The 18,560-nt window shown below is 41.3% G+C and overlaps 1 protein-coding gene across 3 annotated transcripts in view; it reads left to right on the forward strand.

Moving 5' to 3' along the window:
* The window catches only part of MAGI3 (membrane associated guanylate kinase, WW and PDZ domain containing 3), a 298,048-nt gene that overhangs the window by 268,527 nt on the left and 10,961 nt on the right, over nucleotides 1-18,560 (forward strand). For 2 of the 3 annotated variants that reach the window (XM_066600061.1, XM_066600063.1), the window contains exons 17-19: nucleotides 7,710-7,812; nucleotides 10,954-11,071; nucleotides 14,467-14,610. In XM_066600061.1, the coding sequence (XP_066456158.1) occupies nucleotides 7,710-7,812; nucleotides 10,954-11,071; nucleotides 14,467-14,610 (365 nt within the window). The remainder of the gene's footprint in view (nucleotides 1-7,709; nucleotides 7,813-10,953; nucleotides 11,072-14,466; nucleotides 14,611-18,560) is intronic. The other variant, XM_066600062.1, reaches the window with a different exon arrangement.

Below are 18,560 nucleotides of genomic sequence, written 5' to 3' on the forward strand. Positions count from 1 at the left end.
TCAGGAAAATGCGGTGGATATTGTCAAATGCTTTACTAAAGTCAAGATATACGAAGTATCTAATACCATACTTATTGAAAAAAATGACCAAATATGAGATTGACAAGGCACCTGTTAGGTGGATTCACAACTGGCTGAGTGATCGTGCTCAAAGAGTGGTCACAAATGGCTGCACATCCAAGTGGAAGAATGTATCAAGTAGGGTACCACAAGGCTCTGTCCTAGGCCCAGTGTTGTTCAACATTTTTATAAATGATCTGGAGGAGGGAATTGATGGAAAACTGATCAAATTTGCCGACGACACAAAGCTAGGAGAGATGGCTTACACTAGGGAAGAGAGTATTCAAAAAGATGTAGAAAAGGGATAGGAGGTAAGGGGTAGGTGGGGAGCTCTACATTGGGTCATGAAGGACGCTTTCTCCATCTCATTCGAAGCTATGTTACCTCGTCTACTTCGAAGACCCAGTCTCGTTGTCAAACGGCCGAGGTCCACCTCAGCCACCGCAGCAGGGGATAGACAAATCAGCCTCTCCTCCATCTCAATCAGGAGGCCAGTGCAGAGGGAGATAATGTTCCCTCCTCGCCTCCTTCCAAGGGTGCCATGTTAGGATAAAGTCCTCGTGTGTACCCCTTGCCCAGCTTGTTAGCTCTTCTAGATTGCAGATCAAATTTACTTTTTCTCTCCATTGGTATAGGGATGGAACAGAATGTTATTTAACAAGGAGAAATGCAAATTCCTACATCTGGGCAAGCAAAATGAAAAAAGCACATACAGAATGGGAGGAATTGGGCTAAGCAGTAGCAAATGTGAAAAGACTTGGGTATACTAATAGATCATAGACTGAACATGAGTCAACAACGTGATGCAGCAGCCAAAAAGGCAAACACAATTCTGGGATGTATTAAGAGAAGCATAGAGTCTAGATCACGTGAGGTAATTATCCCCCTCTACTACTCCTTAGTCAGACCTAATCTGGAATACTGTGTCCAGTTCTGCGAACCCCACTTTAAAAAAGACATAGACAAACTGGAGCAAGTTCAAAGAAGAGTTACCAAGATGGTGAGCGGTCTGCAAATTATGTCCTATGAAGAACGGTTAAAGGATCTGGGAATGTTTAGCTTGCAAAAAAGAAGGCTGAGAGGAGACTTAATAGCTGTCCACAAATATCTGAAGGGTTGTCACAGTGCAGAGGGATCAGCCCTATTCTCATTTGCACAAGGAAAGACTAGAAGCAATGGGATGAAACTGAAAAGGAGGAGACAGATTAGATATTAGAAAAAACTTTCTGACGGTGAGGGTGATCAATGAGTGGAACAGGTTACCACGGGAGGTGGTGAGTTCTCCTTCAATAGATGTGTTCAAACAAAGATCTCTCTCTCTCCCTCTCCCCCCCCCCCCCCCCCCCCCCCCCCCCGCTCCCTCCTGCTGACAGCTGCTACTCACCGCTCCCCCGCGCCGGCACCCGAACCTTTCATCTCGAGCGGCCAGGTACTCAATAAAGTTAATGCTCGCTCGAACAATTGCCTTTACCGAGTATACTCGCTCATCTCTAGTCGAACACTGATTTGAAGGAATGCTGGCATCCAATAGGTGGCGCTGCAGAGGTATTGTTCCATCTTCCTTATTTGCATATAGTTCCATCTAAACACACCTTTAAAGATTACACAATACAGGTAAACCCCACCTACTAATCACAAGTCATGTGTTGCAATCCTGGTAAGTGATCTACAGCTTCATTCCAGAGTGGTTCCCCACATGGTGTCCAGGTGACGAGTGCACTTTAAAATTCCAGCTAAGCTTTTAAAATACGGTTGATAATCTGTTTGACGAAAACGTGACACAGTGCAGTTGTAAAGTAGGTCATCAGGGGCTTTTGTATTCGTTCAGCAGAGAATATTTATTTGCAATAGGTTGAAATTGTGTCTCTGAAATGAATGGTGACTCGGTAAATCACATGCTTCTCTATTGCTGTTTGTCTCTACGGTTTATTCTCTAGTTACAGAAATAAAACCTACATCTGCTCGCGCCTTCTTCTGCAATTTATTCAAGGCCGTGGTTCCATGTTTTAATTAGAAGCATTATAATTCCTTTGCCAGATAGATGGCTTTGCCCGTTTCCAAATAATAAGTACCTTAATCCAGCAAGCAGATGGATTAGCACAAGGGGACATTTCATTTCAGTGCAAATATTAGACTTCCAGTCATCTGTTTTATGCCTGAAAATATCAAAGGCTCAACTCACCTGTTCTTAAATATTTAACGAGACAAATTTTGTATTTATCCCCCAAAACCGTCGGTTTTCAATAAAAGCTCGCGGTTTTAAGGGCCATATTTCAATCCAGGAAACGTTTGATAAAATTGCTCATTCAAGCGGGCAAGAACATATTTTGGTCGGTGAATGCGCAGCATGTTCACGGATCGTGAATCGCCTATTCTCTGCGTATTTTGGCCCATGTGTGGGTTTTTTGCATACGTGCAGCATATTTAAACGCAAAGAAATACAAAGAAGAGCCGATTGTTTTGATGCGCAAACACGCAGTGAATATGCAGCCTTTTTGCTCATTTGCGCCATTCCATTCACTTCTATGGCCTATTTTGGTGCACGAATATAGAACGTACTGCGTATTGTTTCACACGGCCAAAAATATTCATTGCCTGAATTCTCCAATGGGGATTCAGCACAATGTATTACACTACGTAAATACGCCCATGTAAACGAACCCTTAATGTTGGCCATTTCCCATGGCTCCTTGCAGTTCAGTGCGGTAAATAAATAAGTGTTATAAGGGTTATGCAATTCTTATATTGTATTGAATCTTACCGGGTCATGCGGTAGGCAAAATATAGTCTAGAAGTTCTTACTGGAGTGTTTTTTTTAAAGCGGATTATACATGATTCGAAAAACTTCATCACGCTCTTGCAAAAACTGCACCACTCCTGTCCACCTGTGGTAAGCTGGAATATAAAAGACAGCCCAGGGACCAATGCGGCACAATTTTTGGAAGAAAGCTGCCATGTTTTTCTACCTCTCCGTTAAGACAAAGATTTTAGACAAAAACCCTGAATTGACTTTGTATTAAAGGGGTTAATATTCTGTGAAACCCTGTTGAGCTTTCAGTATTAAAATCGTAGAATACATACTTCCCCTTTCACACTCCTCCATCGCTGCTGGCTCTTTGGTCTTCCCTGGTCTTCACTACTGGGTGCAAGGAGCTGGGCATGATATTCCCAACAAAAGGGCCATGTGACCACTGCAGCCAATCACAGGCTTCCTTCAGCCGGTGAATAGCTTCGGCACTCATGTGACTCAATGTCGGCTCATCATTACTCCAAAGTTCAGCGGGTATCGGAGAGCCGGCAAGACATCAGTGGCGGGGCAGCGCGGAATGGTAAGTATTAGAGATGAGCGAGTATACTCGCTAAGGACAATTGCTCGATTGAGCATTGTCCTTAGTGAGTATCTCCCCACTCAGCAGAGAAGGTTCGGCTGCCGATGCGGGTGACAGGTGAGTAGCGGCAGTCAGCAGGGGGAAGCGGGGGGGAGAGAGGGAGAGAGAGATCTCCCCTCCGTTCCTCCCCGCAGCTCCCCGCCCACCGCCGGCAGCCAAATCTTTGCTCTCGAGCGGGCAGGTACTCGCTAAGGGCAATGCTCGCTCGAGCAATTGCCCTTAGCGAGTATACCCGCTCATCTCTAGTAAGTATGTATTCTATTATTTTAATACTGCAAGATCATCAAGGTTTTACAGAATATTATGTCCTCTTTAATTTATTCAGCTGCAAATAAGCCAAAAACAATTGTCTCCAGGACCAGACCCGGTTAGTTTAGGACACGTTTGGTTGAAAGGTAATCTATTTTGTCTTTAGGGCAAATCCCTTTAACTTACTGTCCAAATTACTCTGAATAAAGGCCCATTTACACGTAACGATTGTCGCTGAAAATTCACAAAAATAACATACTCCTTACATCTAAACACAAGCGGTCGTGCACTTTTTGTTTCCATTTTGTTTGTCGCTCAGTTTCAGCCGGCATAAAAGTCATTGGCAGCTCGCTCACTTCCCGTTACGTCTAAACACTCCCACTCAGTGTTTCATAAAGGAATGTGATGGGTCGGGAGAGCACCTAGAAGGTGAGTGAGGAGACTTATAAGGCCAATGCATGTTCCTCCGGGAAATATGTAAAATAAGGGAGATGGAACAATACCTCTGCAGTGCCACCTATTGGATGGCAGCATTCCTGCAAATCATCATCTAACCCTTTATACAGGTCTTTAGAACAATGATTGGGAATTGAAAACCAAGCCAGAATCCATACACAGACAGCTGTTTCAGAAGTTTCGCCCCTCATCCTTGTGCAACAGGATATATAGGAATGTGAAGCACTGAGCGAGAAGTGAATGATTCTCAGTGATGATCTGCCTATCTAAAATGCAAATCGGCTCATGTAAAAGGGGCATTAACTGGTGCAGCCACAACTAATAATTACCCTCTTCCCAACCAAAATACATACCAACATACATATTCATAGACTTGATACATGCTGTATGCAGAAGAGCATGTAAAGGGTCTCTCCTCAAGTCAAGGAAAGTGCCCAATTTTACAGAAGATTCCCTGAAAGGGAAATTGTCACCTGCATATAACAGGGAGCTGAGTGCTGTAGTTTTCATACTCGCAAGCTTTTGGGTACCCGCGGTGCCTGCTGCTGAAATCCGCGCGCTGTACGAAAATCTAACTCTTTTCAGAATCCCATGCACTAACACTCCCATTAACTTGTATAGGAGACTAGAGTGAGTACCTGAATCTGTACATTTTATTAATGGTGGAAAGCTCTTTTTGCTATTGTGTAGTGTATGTGTATAAGATCCTACGCCATGCTATCATGTATTGTGCTGCTTATTGGCTCTTCGCTCATCCAGCTAGACCAGCTAGAGTTCCAAATGAGGAGCTTTCACTGAATTGGAGAGCGGTATCACATCGCAGCTAAACATTTCATTGCCTTCCTTGCTTCTTGGCTGCATTTCTTAGCCCCTCGGTTCCTTAGTTGATTATCTCTACACACAGCTGGTGCACAGCCTGAACAGCGCAGAGGTATGTGGAAGGGGGCCAAGACATGGTACCGTTATGTTAGTTAAAAACTCTTATGGCTTGATAATTAACTCTCTATTAGCCATTCAAAGGTGGCTTTTTTCGCCAGCATTTTGTACTACCTCTAATAACCTGAGACTGCCCTTTAAAGTTTGGAGCTGCCCTGTATGGAAATTAGGCCCCCTTCACACGAGCATATGCTTTTTGCAGAATGAACTATGCTTTTTTGCGCACGCATTGGCATATTTTACTGTACTTTTCCACCCACAAGACATGTTCATTTGCACACGGCAAAAAAAGGCGCACAGAAATGGCTGATTAGTCTAGATGTGTTCTTTTTACGCAACATATCGCACATCTCCTTGCGAATTGTGCACTTCTAGGCCTCCTCTCCCCATTGACTTCACTGGGGGTTTATGGTGCGCAAATGTACAAGAAAGTAGAGCATACTGCGTTTTTTGGGGGTTGCATTTTTACGTACGTGTGAATGAACCCTTTGAAATCAATTGGTTCTGTTCACTGCGTATTACATACACAAACACGCTCATGTGAAGCCGACATTAGACACATGACCCTGGCATCCAACATTAAATCAAGTGCGTTTTCCATAGATCAGTTTGTGTGAAGCCACATTAGGATGTGAAAATTAGGCGATCTGAGCCACTTCAAACTAGCTAGGGCCAGTATTTCAAAAACTGCCAACCTTGTGGGGTTTTCAATGACTATACTGAGAATGGCTTGATTAGGGAAAAGCATCCAGCAAAACAGGATCCTGTGGATGTAAGCAACTAGTCAATGAAAGCAGTCAGAGGATGGACAGGTGGTGCACTGTCACGTAAACTGCATCGAGTATAATGGTGCTCCAACTAATGGGTCGAACGCACTCATCGTTCCTCTGTACAGATGGGTTATTAACAGCAGACGACAAGCTCGATTGCCATTGCTATGTAAGAGAAACAGAAAAGCAAGACTCCATTAAGCAAAAGAGTGCAAGAGTTAAATCACTAAGCAGTGGAAAAACATCATCTGGTCGGATGAGTCCAGATTTCTGTTGGGAGAGTCAACTTTTGGCATACGCAGTATATATCAATGAACTCTCCCTGTCAGCTGTTTTGAACATGTCAGTGCCTCCATCTGATTTGCATTAACTGCAAGAAGCTTCCTGTTGGTGTGAGCCAATATTCCTGCAGAACTATTTCAACACCTTGTGGATTCTATGCTGCGACAAATTGCTGTAGTTCCGAAGACCCAAAGTGGTCGTCCAACAGTCTATTAGATGGGTCTTTCTAATAAGGTGGCCATTCAGTGTATATGAATAGGCCTTCTGATGTATTGCAAAGCTAGTATGTCTCCTAAGGGTGCTTTTAGACAAAACGATTAACAAGAAAAAATAGTTCAAACAAGCGAAAGCGAGTGATAAACATTCCGTCTAAACGCAAGTCAACGAAAGGACGATGAATGAGAATCTCTCGCTTTTCGTTCGTCATTTATTTTATGCAGACATAAGTCATCGTTGGCTCATTCGCTAATCAATCGGTTTAAGCAGCGCTCGTTCAGTCCCTCTCAGTTACTTATACAGGGACTGAACCATTCTCATTTGAACGAGCCAACGATGATTTGCCTATCTAAACAGGCTGCACGAGTGCGGACAGGTTAGCGGTGACTTCACTCGCTCGTTCAGTCGAGAATTGACTCGTCTACAAGGACTCTTACTCGGTTCGTTCTTGTGCCACAAGCCAATAAAAACAGAGATGCTAATAAACAGGTTAAAAGGTTAGAGAAATAAACAGTGAATGCAAACTGTAGGCTCGGTCCCACCAATATGTAGTAAAAGCCTATTAGCCGGACGCTTTATGGTCTGCAAAAGATATGGGTGTAGATGGGTGCAAGCATTATATTTTTTTGCTTGGGAACCCCATAAATAATCATTTCCAACTTTGACAATGTCATCAAAATGTTTCTTTCTTTTTTTTTTAATGCTCCTTACTAGAGTTTTATAATCGTCGTACGACTTACTGCCCCCCTCATTCTTATCATTTCTAGTACGTTAAATATTTTATTGGCACTTTTTATATGCTATTAAATCTGTTTCATCTATAGTATTCATTGTTCCACATTTCTACAGCCTCTCAAAGGCATTCAGAGACACCAAATAAAAATGTAAAAATACACGGCTCTTTTTGATGATAATGAGGTCGCTACATTCTTCCAACCCTTTTTTATTGTGTTATGTATCTGTGCTGTATGAATAAACTTAATGAGCTATTGAAGGTGGCCGACCAAGCAGATTTCTAGCTGTGACTACTGTTAAGAGGCTATGAGCATTCCTTAAAACAGTAAACAAATTATTTTCATCCAGTTGATGAACAAGCAATTATGCAAATGCTGACAAAACGGTTGATAGTATGTAGGGCTGTACGGATTTCATGTTACATTTTCTGAACTTCATTTTTTAACCTTTTTTTTTTTTTTTTTGCAACTTTTTCCTTTTTTTCCTTTTTTTTTTTTTTTTTTCAAAAACCACAACAATTAAAATATTATCTCAAGTAGAATGGCTCAGTAATAAAACAAGACAAACAGTAAAGTTTATGCATTTATGAAGCTATCATTGTTATTTCTTTCTTTAGAACACAGAGGTCCCCCATCAGGATCCAACTCAGCAAGACAAAGTCCTGCTCCACAGCACCGAGCAGTGGGCCAAGCACAACCAAATTATGGAACACTGGACAGGTAGGAAAACAGACAGCTGGTATGAACAACATGTATAATAAGTTGATGTTGATATGGCCTTGTAATCAAGCCTCCAATAGATTGGTAATCTTTATTGACACCACCAAATAGAACGTTCTGTTAATTACTAACTCATACACATTCCATCTCTTCAATAACTGGTGAAACTTATTACAACACTATTGAATTCCAGTATTACTATACATCACCTGCTGTTTTTTTTTTGTGTGCCCCTGTTTTACCACCATACAGAACACAAATAATGCCGTTATGCAATGTATAAATACCGTATTGCTTAAAGGGGTTTTCCCATTACGTAAAATTGCTCCACAACCAATTGGTCTTTCCTGGTTGCTGCAAACCAGGTCATGTGACTGCTGAAGCCAATCACTGGCCACAGTGACCTCCTGTAGCCAGTGATTGGCTGCAGCAGTCACATGTTCTGATCAGTTGCAGCCAGGAAACACAGATTTGTTAAGCTATTTTGAGTAATGGGATAACCCCTTTAAGTGCAGACTGTGGTAGCTTACAATATGTGATTAACGCAGCTACGTTTTTGCTTCAGAGAAAAGTTAAAGCTCTTCCTTTTTTCCCTGAGAGTTTTAGGGTAGTGGGTAAAATAGAAAACGGTCTCTGGGGCTTACAGTGTAAATCTGTCATGTTTAAACAGCCGTTGATGCATCCACACATTCACGTTGAATGTAATAGCAAGATTCTGTAGTTGTCACATGATTCCCGAAGGAACGTTACCAGGCTGGTATTTTCTTCCTAAAGAGCTTGCAGATGTAAATTATTTTTCTTTGCAGTATCTTGAGATTTTAGTTAAAGGGCCACTCCAGTAATTTTTTTTCATTCATTATGTAGCTCTCCCTCCCATTATATATAATTTTTAATTATTCCTTTCTATATGAAACTCCTGGCCTCTTTTTCCTCAGATGGTCATGTGATCTGAATTCTGAGCAACTCTTATTTACTTTGAGGTTATGTATTAAGTTTCCAGGCAATTTTTAAGCGTGTGTTATGCTGTTGCATTGACCCTACCAAATTGCCTAGAGGAGGGGGGGACACAGATACTCCTGTCACAGTTACTGTTGATGATCACACAGTTATTAGAGAGGAGATCACAGCTCATCCTCCTGACTCTATACTTATGGGCTCACGCTTATTTTGGTGAATATAGAGGGCAATAATAATTAAACTATTACCCCAGCAAGGAAGAAATGGTATAAATTCTAGCTAATGCTTTGCTGAAGCATTATGGGATTGATTTGAAAGTGAGCGTAAAATATATCAATATAGTGCCTGATAAGTGGCTACAATACCCAGAGGAGATCTCTAGAGTGTGACAGACAATCAGGTAGGTGGGGGAAGGGGTAGGGATGGAAAAATCTTTTTTTGCTGGAGTGGCCCTTTTAATGTTAATTATAATTAGAAATACAGACTGGATGGAAATGGACAAATTTTCTCTCAAAATAGGAATATTCCATAGGAATCTGCCCTGTCTGTGTATCCTTGTAAAAAAAAAATCCCTCCCCTAGAAATAGTTGAAATGGAATGAAACTTTCTCCATGTGATTGTAATGTTTATATAAGTAAGTGATTACGATATTGGAGCAAAAGGATAATATCTTGTGGAAAAATGATCCCTTGAATGAAGGCTCCAGTACCCTGTTGTACCACCTCTAGCTTGGACACAAGATGTGATATGGGTAGGCTGGAGACTCTAGTACCCTGTTACGTCTCTAGCTTGGACACAAGATGTGATATGGGTGGGCAAAGAGGCTCTAGTACCCTGCTGTACCGCCTCTAGCTTGGATACAAGATGCGATACGGGCAGGCATGAATACTCCAGTACCCTGTTGGGCCACTTCTACCTTTGACTCAAGATGTGATGCAGGTGGGCATGGAGGAATACAGGTTCCATATGGTATCCTGTGGCATACTGCTCCTCAGTTGCTATAACTGAGCCCATAGAAAGTGCAAACTTATATGCTTTGGAAGTTGGCGTCCCAGATGTTCTAGCGGCGATAAATCTGGCAACTGGGCAGACCATGAAAATGTATTCATGTTGTGGAGATATTCCTGTGACACCCTTATGTGTGCGGCCGAGCATTATCCTGCTGGAAAATGCATCCTGGAAGCCACCATGAGAGGAACACATGTGGCTGCAGGATGTCCTGAATATATCACTGAGCTGTCACTATCCCTCGTCGGGTGCCTGACTGTCATGTGATGGCTGCCCAAACCATCACAGCAGCAGTGGGGATGGTGTGCCTCTCCACAGCAAAAACAGGATTGAGGCGATTACACCGAGGTCGCCAGACAGGAACATGGCCATTGTCGCTGCCCAAACTAAACCTGGATTTGTTGCTGAAGACAATCCGGTTCCACTTTATAGCAAATCCAGTTTTGTCTTTTGCGACACCACTACAAATGGAAGTAAAGGTGAGTGGGTGTCAAAACCAGTAAACATAAATGGCAAATGTCCTTCATCCGAGCACCTGGAAATGGTTACAACTAACACACAGTGCTGTAACAATGACGAACGATGAAACAGTTGGAGCTGCTCATGTTGTCAGACGATCCTTTCTACTGGTGGTCTGTCAAGTGCATCCTGAGCCTAGTTGCCTTGTGTGCGTGCCTTCATGCATCCAGTGGTATCTAACACTTTGGTCAGAATGGCCCGTGTGGCAGCCATTTCGTCCATATGACCTTCCAACTTCTCGAAATGCCAGTAATTTTTCCCATCTTAAACTCTGTTAACTGGGCAAAATCTCTTGCATTGCATCTTAGAGGCGTCTAGTGGTCAACAGGGTCCACACAAGTGGAAGAGGTCACTACACACAAGGAGCCTCTGAGAGCCTTTTATAGGCCGGGGCTGAACCACTTTTAGGGCCTCCGGTTAGAAGACCGTTCATCTAATCACACCACAATTGTAATCATTTGCATATCTGCCCGAGATAAAACTACATGCCGAGTTTTACAGTAAATCGAAAACTCCTTCTGGGGGTTGGATTGTTCTTTACAAAGAGCCTATTTTATGGAACATGTACATCAAGTAAAGTAACTGATGTGGTTAAGAATCTTCCAGAACAAGTATCTCTCAGTAACTCTGTGCATTGTTTATACCCTTATTGTACAGAAATACATTGGATACAGAAGGTAGTAAGGGAGATCTCTCTGCTCCGTACAGATTCTTATGGGCTGATCATAAGCCTGATGCTGCGCACACACTGCCTTCTGGAAGCCGGCACTCACAGGTAACATCCTGCTTGTCTGCAGAAAATGTTTTGTTAAAAATGGAGATCTCAATCTGAAGGAATATGGTGCAGCAGCTTTCTGAGATTATGTCTTCAGGCACTGGGTTCATTGATCTTATGTCTGCTGTAGAGATGAACAGAGGCTCCGTTGTTGGATTACATATGCAACACTTGAATATTGCACATAGACGATGAACATCTGAAGAGTACGATCAGAATTCCCAGTAGCTATTTCAGCTGTGCTTTACCAAGAATTAACAAAAAGCATTTCAAGGTCTTTCCTTGCTGTCGGTGAATGGATATATTTTTTCTGTTTACAATATTTCAGTCAAGGCAATCTTCTGTAAGTAGAAAGTGGCAGCAGAAAAATCTCCCCTCTTGGATTCTAGGCTGATAACTCTCCCCTACATGCATATATTATAACAAGCCTTCCAGCCGTTGCAGTCCTTTAACTCATACCCATTACTTTTTTGATATTTGTTCACTGTAGGCAATTTTTAGGTACGTTCAGGGTCAGATTTACGCTGCTTAAGTTTAATAAATACCGTTACAGTTCTGTAGTGTAGTGGACACCACATAATGCCGCTAATAGGTGGTATCACTTTCTGTTCCCTGTTTTCTGCCCAGTTATATCATCTTGTGTTAATTTCTGGTTACCTTAGTGTTATTGGCTGTAAAGGCCTGTGGAAGGTACTGTAAGCAGTGTACAGTATGGCTGTAATACCGCAGCAGTCACCAGTTTTGGTCCATTGTATTGTGTCTCTTAATTTAAGGCTTATTTATTCTTGTAGGACAATTGTTGTGCTAACAATGAAGTACATAGTTAAGTACTTTCAGCATTTGACACAACTAATTTATACAGTGACCCTGGGGGTATTTTCCTACTGGTCTGTGAGTGTTGTAACGAATAATAGGGATACAGAAACACATGCCTTAGCACTCTTATATCTGAATAAAATTGCACAACTAGTGTTTATATGAACTGTATAAAAATGCTAACTTATATTTCGATCAAAGAACGTGGGCCCATCTTCCACATCCATGCAAAACTTATTGGAAAGGTACCTGGTTCTAAAAGACACCTCTTTGGGCCAAAGGCCTCCAGTGGACTCAGAAAGCTGAATACCTGGCTATACACTTTCATTAAGCCACCTGGGATAGATGTGTGAATTGAGTACAAGACAAAAGTGAGGGCAGACACTCCTCTACCATTGCAATGCATACCAAAAAACAAATGTCCCTTTCAAAAAATAAATAAAATGGGAAGATGCATGTAAGCCATGGCTGCAACAGATACAGTAACAAAAACACACGCCTCGACACTCATACACATGTAATATCTGAATAAAGTTTCACAACTGTTTTTATTAACCACATAAAAATGCAAGATTCTTGGCACATATTTTAATCAAAGCATATTAGTAGACTAATACGGTTAATCTACTCAGTCTATGATTCAGTTCTACGTCATCAATACTACGTTTGATGACTAGTGGGGCTTGCCCACATCTTTCTTTGTGGCTTTGGAGTTTTGTTTCCAATGGCTGATAAAATGCTTCCCGATATACCACAATGGGATTTTGAATTAACATGTGCCTAAAGGCTTCAAAAGCTTCTCTCTTTTGCATTGTAAAAACCTACATCTGAATTTTCCAGGAATGCTTTATACATATTTTTAAATGATTACCCGGTTTCAAAAAGAAAGAAAACTCAGTCAAGAGGCATTTTGGACCACTTTTTGATGCCAAAATACTCATGTAGTGCCCTTGATAAATTCCCACCAATATCCTTCCTGCCCTACCCTCAGTCCACAGCTGTGTGTAATATACAATATATGTTAATATGTAATGCATATTTGTACATACATTATGACCTGGAATTAAATAGTATTTTTGTTTTTTTTAATTTGTATCATTTGAGTTACCCAACATGCAAACTACTTTACAGGTGCAATATATTTTTTTTACTGTGACCTACTGTAAACAATGATTAAGACAAAAACGAAGCACTTTAATGTGCATAAGTATTCAACCCATGAAAGCCAATACCTTGTGCAGCCACTTTTTGATGCAATCAGATGCAAGTCTCTTGAGGTATGTCTCTTTTAGCTTTGCATATCTACACATTGGGATTTGTGCCCATTCTTCTTGGCAAAACTGCTTCAACTCCTTCTAGTTAGACGGGTTGTGTTGGTGTGCAGCAGCCTTCAAGCCATGCCACATATTCTCACTTGGATTGAGGTCCAGGCTTTGATGTGACTATTCCAATACATTTCCATGTTTCCCCTTAGACTCATCCAGTGTAGCTTTAGAAGTATGTTCAGCTCCTGCAGGTGAAAATCATTCCTACAACATGATGCTACCACCATCTTGCTTCACAGTGGGAATGGTGTTCTTAGTGTAATGGGAAGTTTTGGGGTTGCACCACACATAGCGTTTCCCATGAAGGCCAAAAAGTTGAACTTTAGTCTCATCTAACCAGAGAACCTCCTTCCATGTCTTTGGGTTGGCAGCATGCCGTTTGGTGAAATCAAAGATGTTTTTTTCTATTTTTTTTTTTAACCATGACTTTTTTTCTGGACACTGTTCCATAAAGCCCCACTCTGCACTCTGCCGAGTGTACGGCTTACAATGGTCCTATGGACAGAAGCTTTCATCTTCATTGTGTATCTTTGGTGCTTCATCCGAGTTATTGCTGATGTGTTTGTTAAATCTATGATATTGCCTCTTTGTCCCATCTGATAGTTTTGGTTGGTGGCCTTCGGATGCCAAGTTTGTAGTTGTGCCATATTCTTTCCATTGTGTTATAATGGATTTAATGGCGCACCATGGGATCTTCAAAGCTTGGTTTTGTTTTTTTTTAAATAATACAGCCCTGATCTATACGTCTCCAAAACTCTGTCTCTGACCTGTTTGGAAAGCTTCTTGGTCTTCGCGTTACTTGCTTTAGTGTTGTTATAGACTCGGGGCCCTTTCAGAACAGATGTGTTTATACTAACGACATGTAACTGATCATGTGACACTTTGATTGCACATAAAGGGACCTTAGTCAACTAACTATGTGACTTCTGAAGTTAATTGGTTGGGACATACCTTTTTTTTAATTGATTTCATAGCAGTAGGGGTGAATACATATGCACTCACAACTTTTCAGTTTTTTTTAAATTTACTATACAAGGTATTTTTTCATTCCACTGTAACAATTTGGACCATTTTGCTTGGTCCATTATGTCAAATCTAAGTTAAAATACAATTTAATTCCAGAATGTAATGCAACAAAACAGTACAAACACAGAGGGGAGTGTGAATACTTTTGCAAGGCATTATGTTTGTATGTATAGTATGTGTGGTTTATTATATATCACATGTGTTCTGAAAGTCTTTATTGATGTGCAGAGCACTGGTTGCTACCCTGTGGAGTTGGAGAGAGGACCCAGAGGCTTTGGTTTTAGCCTTCGTGGTGGAAAAGAATACAACATGGGGCTTTTTATTCTTCGCCTGGCAGAAGATGGGCCTGCGATCAAAGATGGCCGCATTCATGTACGTAAAACTTTTTGCTTGCCACCTTCTTGATTTTGCATTCTCACAGTGTTTGGCTCTTGTTACGTAGTTTGGATAATATTAGTATCGGGGTCTATTTGCACAGGATTATTGTCTGATGCTTCAGCATCTGACAGTTGTCCCGACCATAATCACTCAGTAAATAGAGGGGGAGCAGGCCAAAGATCGCTATGCCCACCTCGATTCACAGTAAACAGGAAGTCGTTCACACAAGCTTATCGTCATTTGATTCCTGCGTTATCTAGTGAGAATCTCAACGATTATCATTCAATGTGAAAGGGCCCTTAGGCTCAGTTCACATGGAAGACACACAAAGAAAAACAGTTGGGCCCTTATAAATTAGTGGTGCAGAAAAATGTATCCTATCAGATCTCAGTCAACCCGTCAAATCTGTCATGGATCCTTTAATAACGGAATCTACAGTTCCAATATGAAGAAAGCATATTAAAAGTAGTTTTTTCTTCTGCTGGAAAAAGGACTGGTCATTTTGTAATCAAGGAGGACTCCATACATCCTGTCCAATCCCAACGAAATCTGTGGTTTCAGTTGACTTTTATCTAATACATATTACCAGCCTTAGACTTGACTCAAACAGAACACACCGGCAACATCTCTCAAAGGACATGTATCCTTTTCAATTATCAATAACTTCCAATTACATTTGGCCCGGTATCTCCCTCTCTTTCAATATGCCATTGAAGAGACTTTGCCATCTTAAGACAAATGTAAGGCGTAGACTCTTATCCTACAGTTCTTCTTTCACAAGTAGCAACAAGATATGGTACCAGCAGCACAATCCAAAGCACTTCCATAGTGAGGCAACAAATGCATAGTCACCTGGAACCCGAATCCATGGAGCCAGTCTATAATCATAGAATTAAGACATGGCCAAATTCAAGGTGCAGAAGGTCTTTGTCAAGCTTGACAAGGATCTTCTGGCCGAAACGTGGCTGCTATTATGTCCTTGGAAGAATAAAGACTTTTACATTTTGCACCTTGAATGCTGTTACATCTTTCTTCTACAGTTCTTATTTCAGTCCCAAAATAATGTAATTAACCATATTCTATATAGGAGAATAACGGTCTGTAGTAGTTTTAACTTCACTATAGAAAATTCTAGGTTTTAAGGAATGCAAAAATACCTCCCCTCCCCCCATCCTTTTTAGAAGATGATGGAATAAATTGAAATCTGTATATAAACGGTGATTTGCAGAAAAGTATCTAGAAGTCATTTTATCTGTAGTAAGATTTGTTTGACACGCTGAGGATACTGCTCACTGGCATGCTTATACTGTGGGCTGAGTCCATGGCCCTCAGTTGACAGTTCAGCAAACAAAGACCAGTGTAATCTACTTTTTTTTCTTTGTAATACTTTTATTAAAGCCTCAGGCACTCATTGTCAGTAAGAGAAGTAAAGGCAAAACGATGGGAATGGCTGATGAGGAATCACAGAGGTCAGCAATCTGCAGGCACGAATCTGTGCTAACAGATGTGCAATGTCTGCAAAGTCCAGGTTCTAATTTACAGTGAGGTTTTATGGATTTTCCAAAAATAGTATATTACTAAAATTATTACCGCCATTGTCACCGTAGTTTCAAGGCCAAAATAGCGGTTAACACACAGCAAGGGTGAAAACGTTGCAGTGTAAGAACCCTCCGAGTGAAACTAATGTTTCAGCAGGAACCAAAAGTGTACTCAAGCATTGTCTCTTCACCTTTACGGATTGTTAATATCAGTGATTTTATTTACTTACTTCAAAGGGCATATTATTAACAGCACATTTAATGTAGAACAAAAGCAAACCATAGAAGATAATATTGATATGCATCATGAACCCTGAACGAGTGTTGACTCAAGTAGGCAGAGCAGTATCAAGATTTGTAAACTACGAACACTGCCAACCCATGGTCGTCCAGTTTGGCCATGCAAGTGCTAATTAATTTGGTGGTTTATTCTGTTGTACAATCCCATAGCTCTAAGTTAAGATCTGGCTATGTAAAGTAAGATTTATCACACATTCCATACTTTATGCTTATACTTGACTCTGTTACTTATAATTGTCTCTGTTACTATATGTCTGCAGTCATTTTTATATCATTGTAAAAAAAGATCTAAAACATTTCTAACAAATTGGTAAATTGTAGAAATATTGTTTCTATATCACTTAGCGTTTTAAGATAAGATTTTGTTACAAAAAAACACAGCAGTTAAAATAGGGGAAATCTCTTCCAAATTTATTTGTCAATAAAGTTAAAATAGGCTAATGCTAATACACTCATTGTCAAAAAAAATCAAGCACCTTGAAGGAGTTGTCAAAATAGAATGAAACTTTCCATGTGTGATTGTAATTTTGATATAAGTAAGTGAATACAATATCTGTGCAAAAGAATAATTTAAAACGGACCTCTTGAAGGGAGGCGCTAGTACCTAGTTGGTCTACCTCTAGCTTGGATACAAGATGTGAAATGGGCTGGCATAGAGGCAATACAGGTTCTGTATTGTATCCTGCGGCATATCGCTTCAAATTTGCTGTAACTAAACCTCTAGATCACGCAAACTCATAGGCTGTCAAAGTTGGCGTCCCAGGCAGTCCTATACATGTTCTATTGGTGGTAAATCTGGAAACCAGGCAGGCCACAGAAAAGGGGCAATGTTGTAGAGGCATTCCTGTGCCCCCCTTGTGTGTGCGGCCGAGCATTATCCTGCTGGGAAATGCCTCTTGAAAGCTGCCATGAGAGGAACACATGTGGCTGCAGGATGTCCTGAACACATTGCTGAGCTGTCGTCATTGGCCCTCGTACCACTACTAGGGGTGACGGACTGTCATATGCAATGGTCTCCCTGATCATTACACCAGCATTGGGGGCATTGTGCCGCTCCACAGCAAAGGCAGGATTAAGATGCCCAGCCCTTGTTCTCCAGACAGAAACATGGCCATCATAGTACCCAAACTAAACCTGGATTTCTTGCTTGAGGTAACCCAGTTCTACTCCGTAGCAGTCTAGTTTCCTTATTCATGACACCACTGCAAACACAGCTGATGATGGGTGCATGTCGAAGGCAGTACATGTAATGGGCGCAGTGAGACCATATATCCTACAGCTGAGCACCTGGAAATAGTTCTGACAAAGACAGGGGCCTCTAACAATGGCGCCACCTGTCTCTCGATAGTGGACAATTAAACGGTTAGAGCTGCTCGTGATTGTCGGAAAATCAGACTATCCTCTCTACTGGTGGTTAGTTGAGGGTGTCTTGAGCTTTGTGTCTTGTGCGTGTGTCCTCGTGCATCCACTGGTTCCAATCAGTCTGGTTAGAACAACCCAGGTGGTGGGTATTTTGGGGATACAACTATCCAGCTTCTTGCATTTCAATAATGTGCCCCCTCTCAAACTGTTAACTGAATGAAATCTCTTTGTTTGTGTCATGGAGGCATGTCTAGTGGTCAACAAGTTCTGCACAAGTAGAAAAATAGGTCACTACATACAAGGAGCCTCTGAGAGCCTTTTTATAGTCTAAGAGTGGAATCACCTTCAGGGCGTCAGCTGGCAAGACCTTTCATCTAATCACGCCACAACTCTAATTATTTGCATACCTGCCAGAGATGTAACTGCTTGCTGAGTTTTGCAGCAAAACGACAACTCGTTCTAGGGGCTGCATTTAGTTTTTTTACAAAGAGTGCATTTAATTTTATAGTGCTTAAAAATATTACTTTTCAAAGGGGTTTTCCATATTTAAACAGGTGTTCTTTCCGTAAAGCTTTTGTCCCACTTCTAGCTGTTTTGCTCCAGGAAGCAGACAGTGCCGTACTTTGTGCAGTGGCCAGAGTTTTAAACTACAGTAGAACTCAACCTGTAGTAACAGGGACTGCGCAGTGTACGGAGCTGTCTGCTCCTTGCAGCAAAACAGCTAGATGTGGGACAACCCCTTTA

The sequence above is a fragment of the Eleutherodactylus coqui genome, chromosome 4, assembly GCF_035609145.1.
Source record: "Eleutherodactylus coqui strain aEleCoq1 chromosome 4, aEleCoq1.hap1, whole genome shotgun sequence".
In the NCBI taxonomy this organism is placed as follows: Eukaryota; Metazoa; Chordata; class Amphibia; order Anura; family Eleutherodactylidae; genus Eleutherodactylus; species Eleutherodactylus coqui.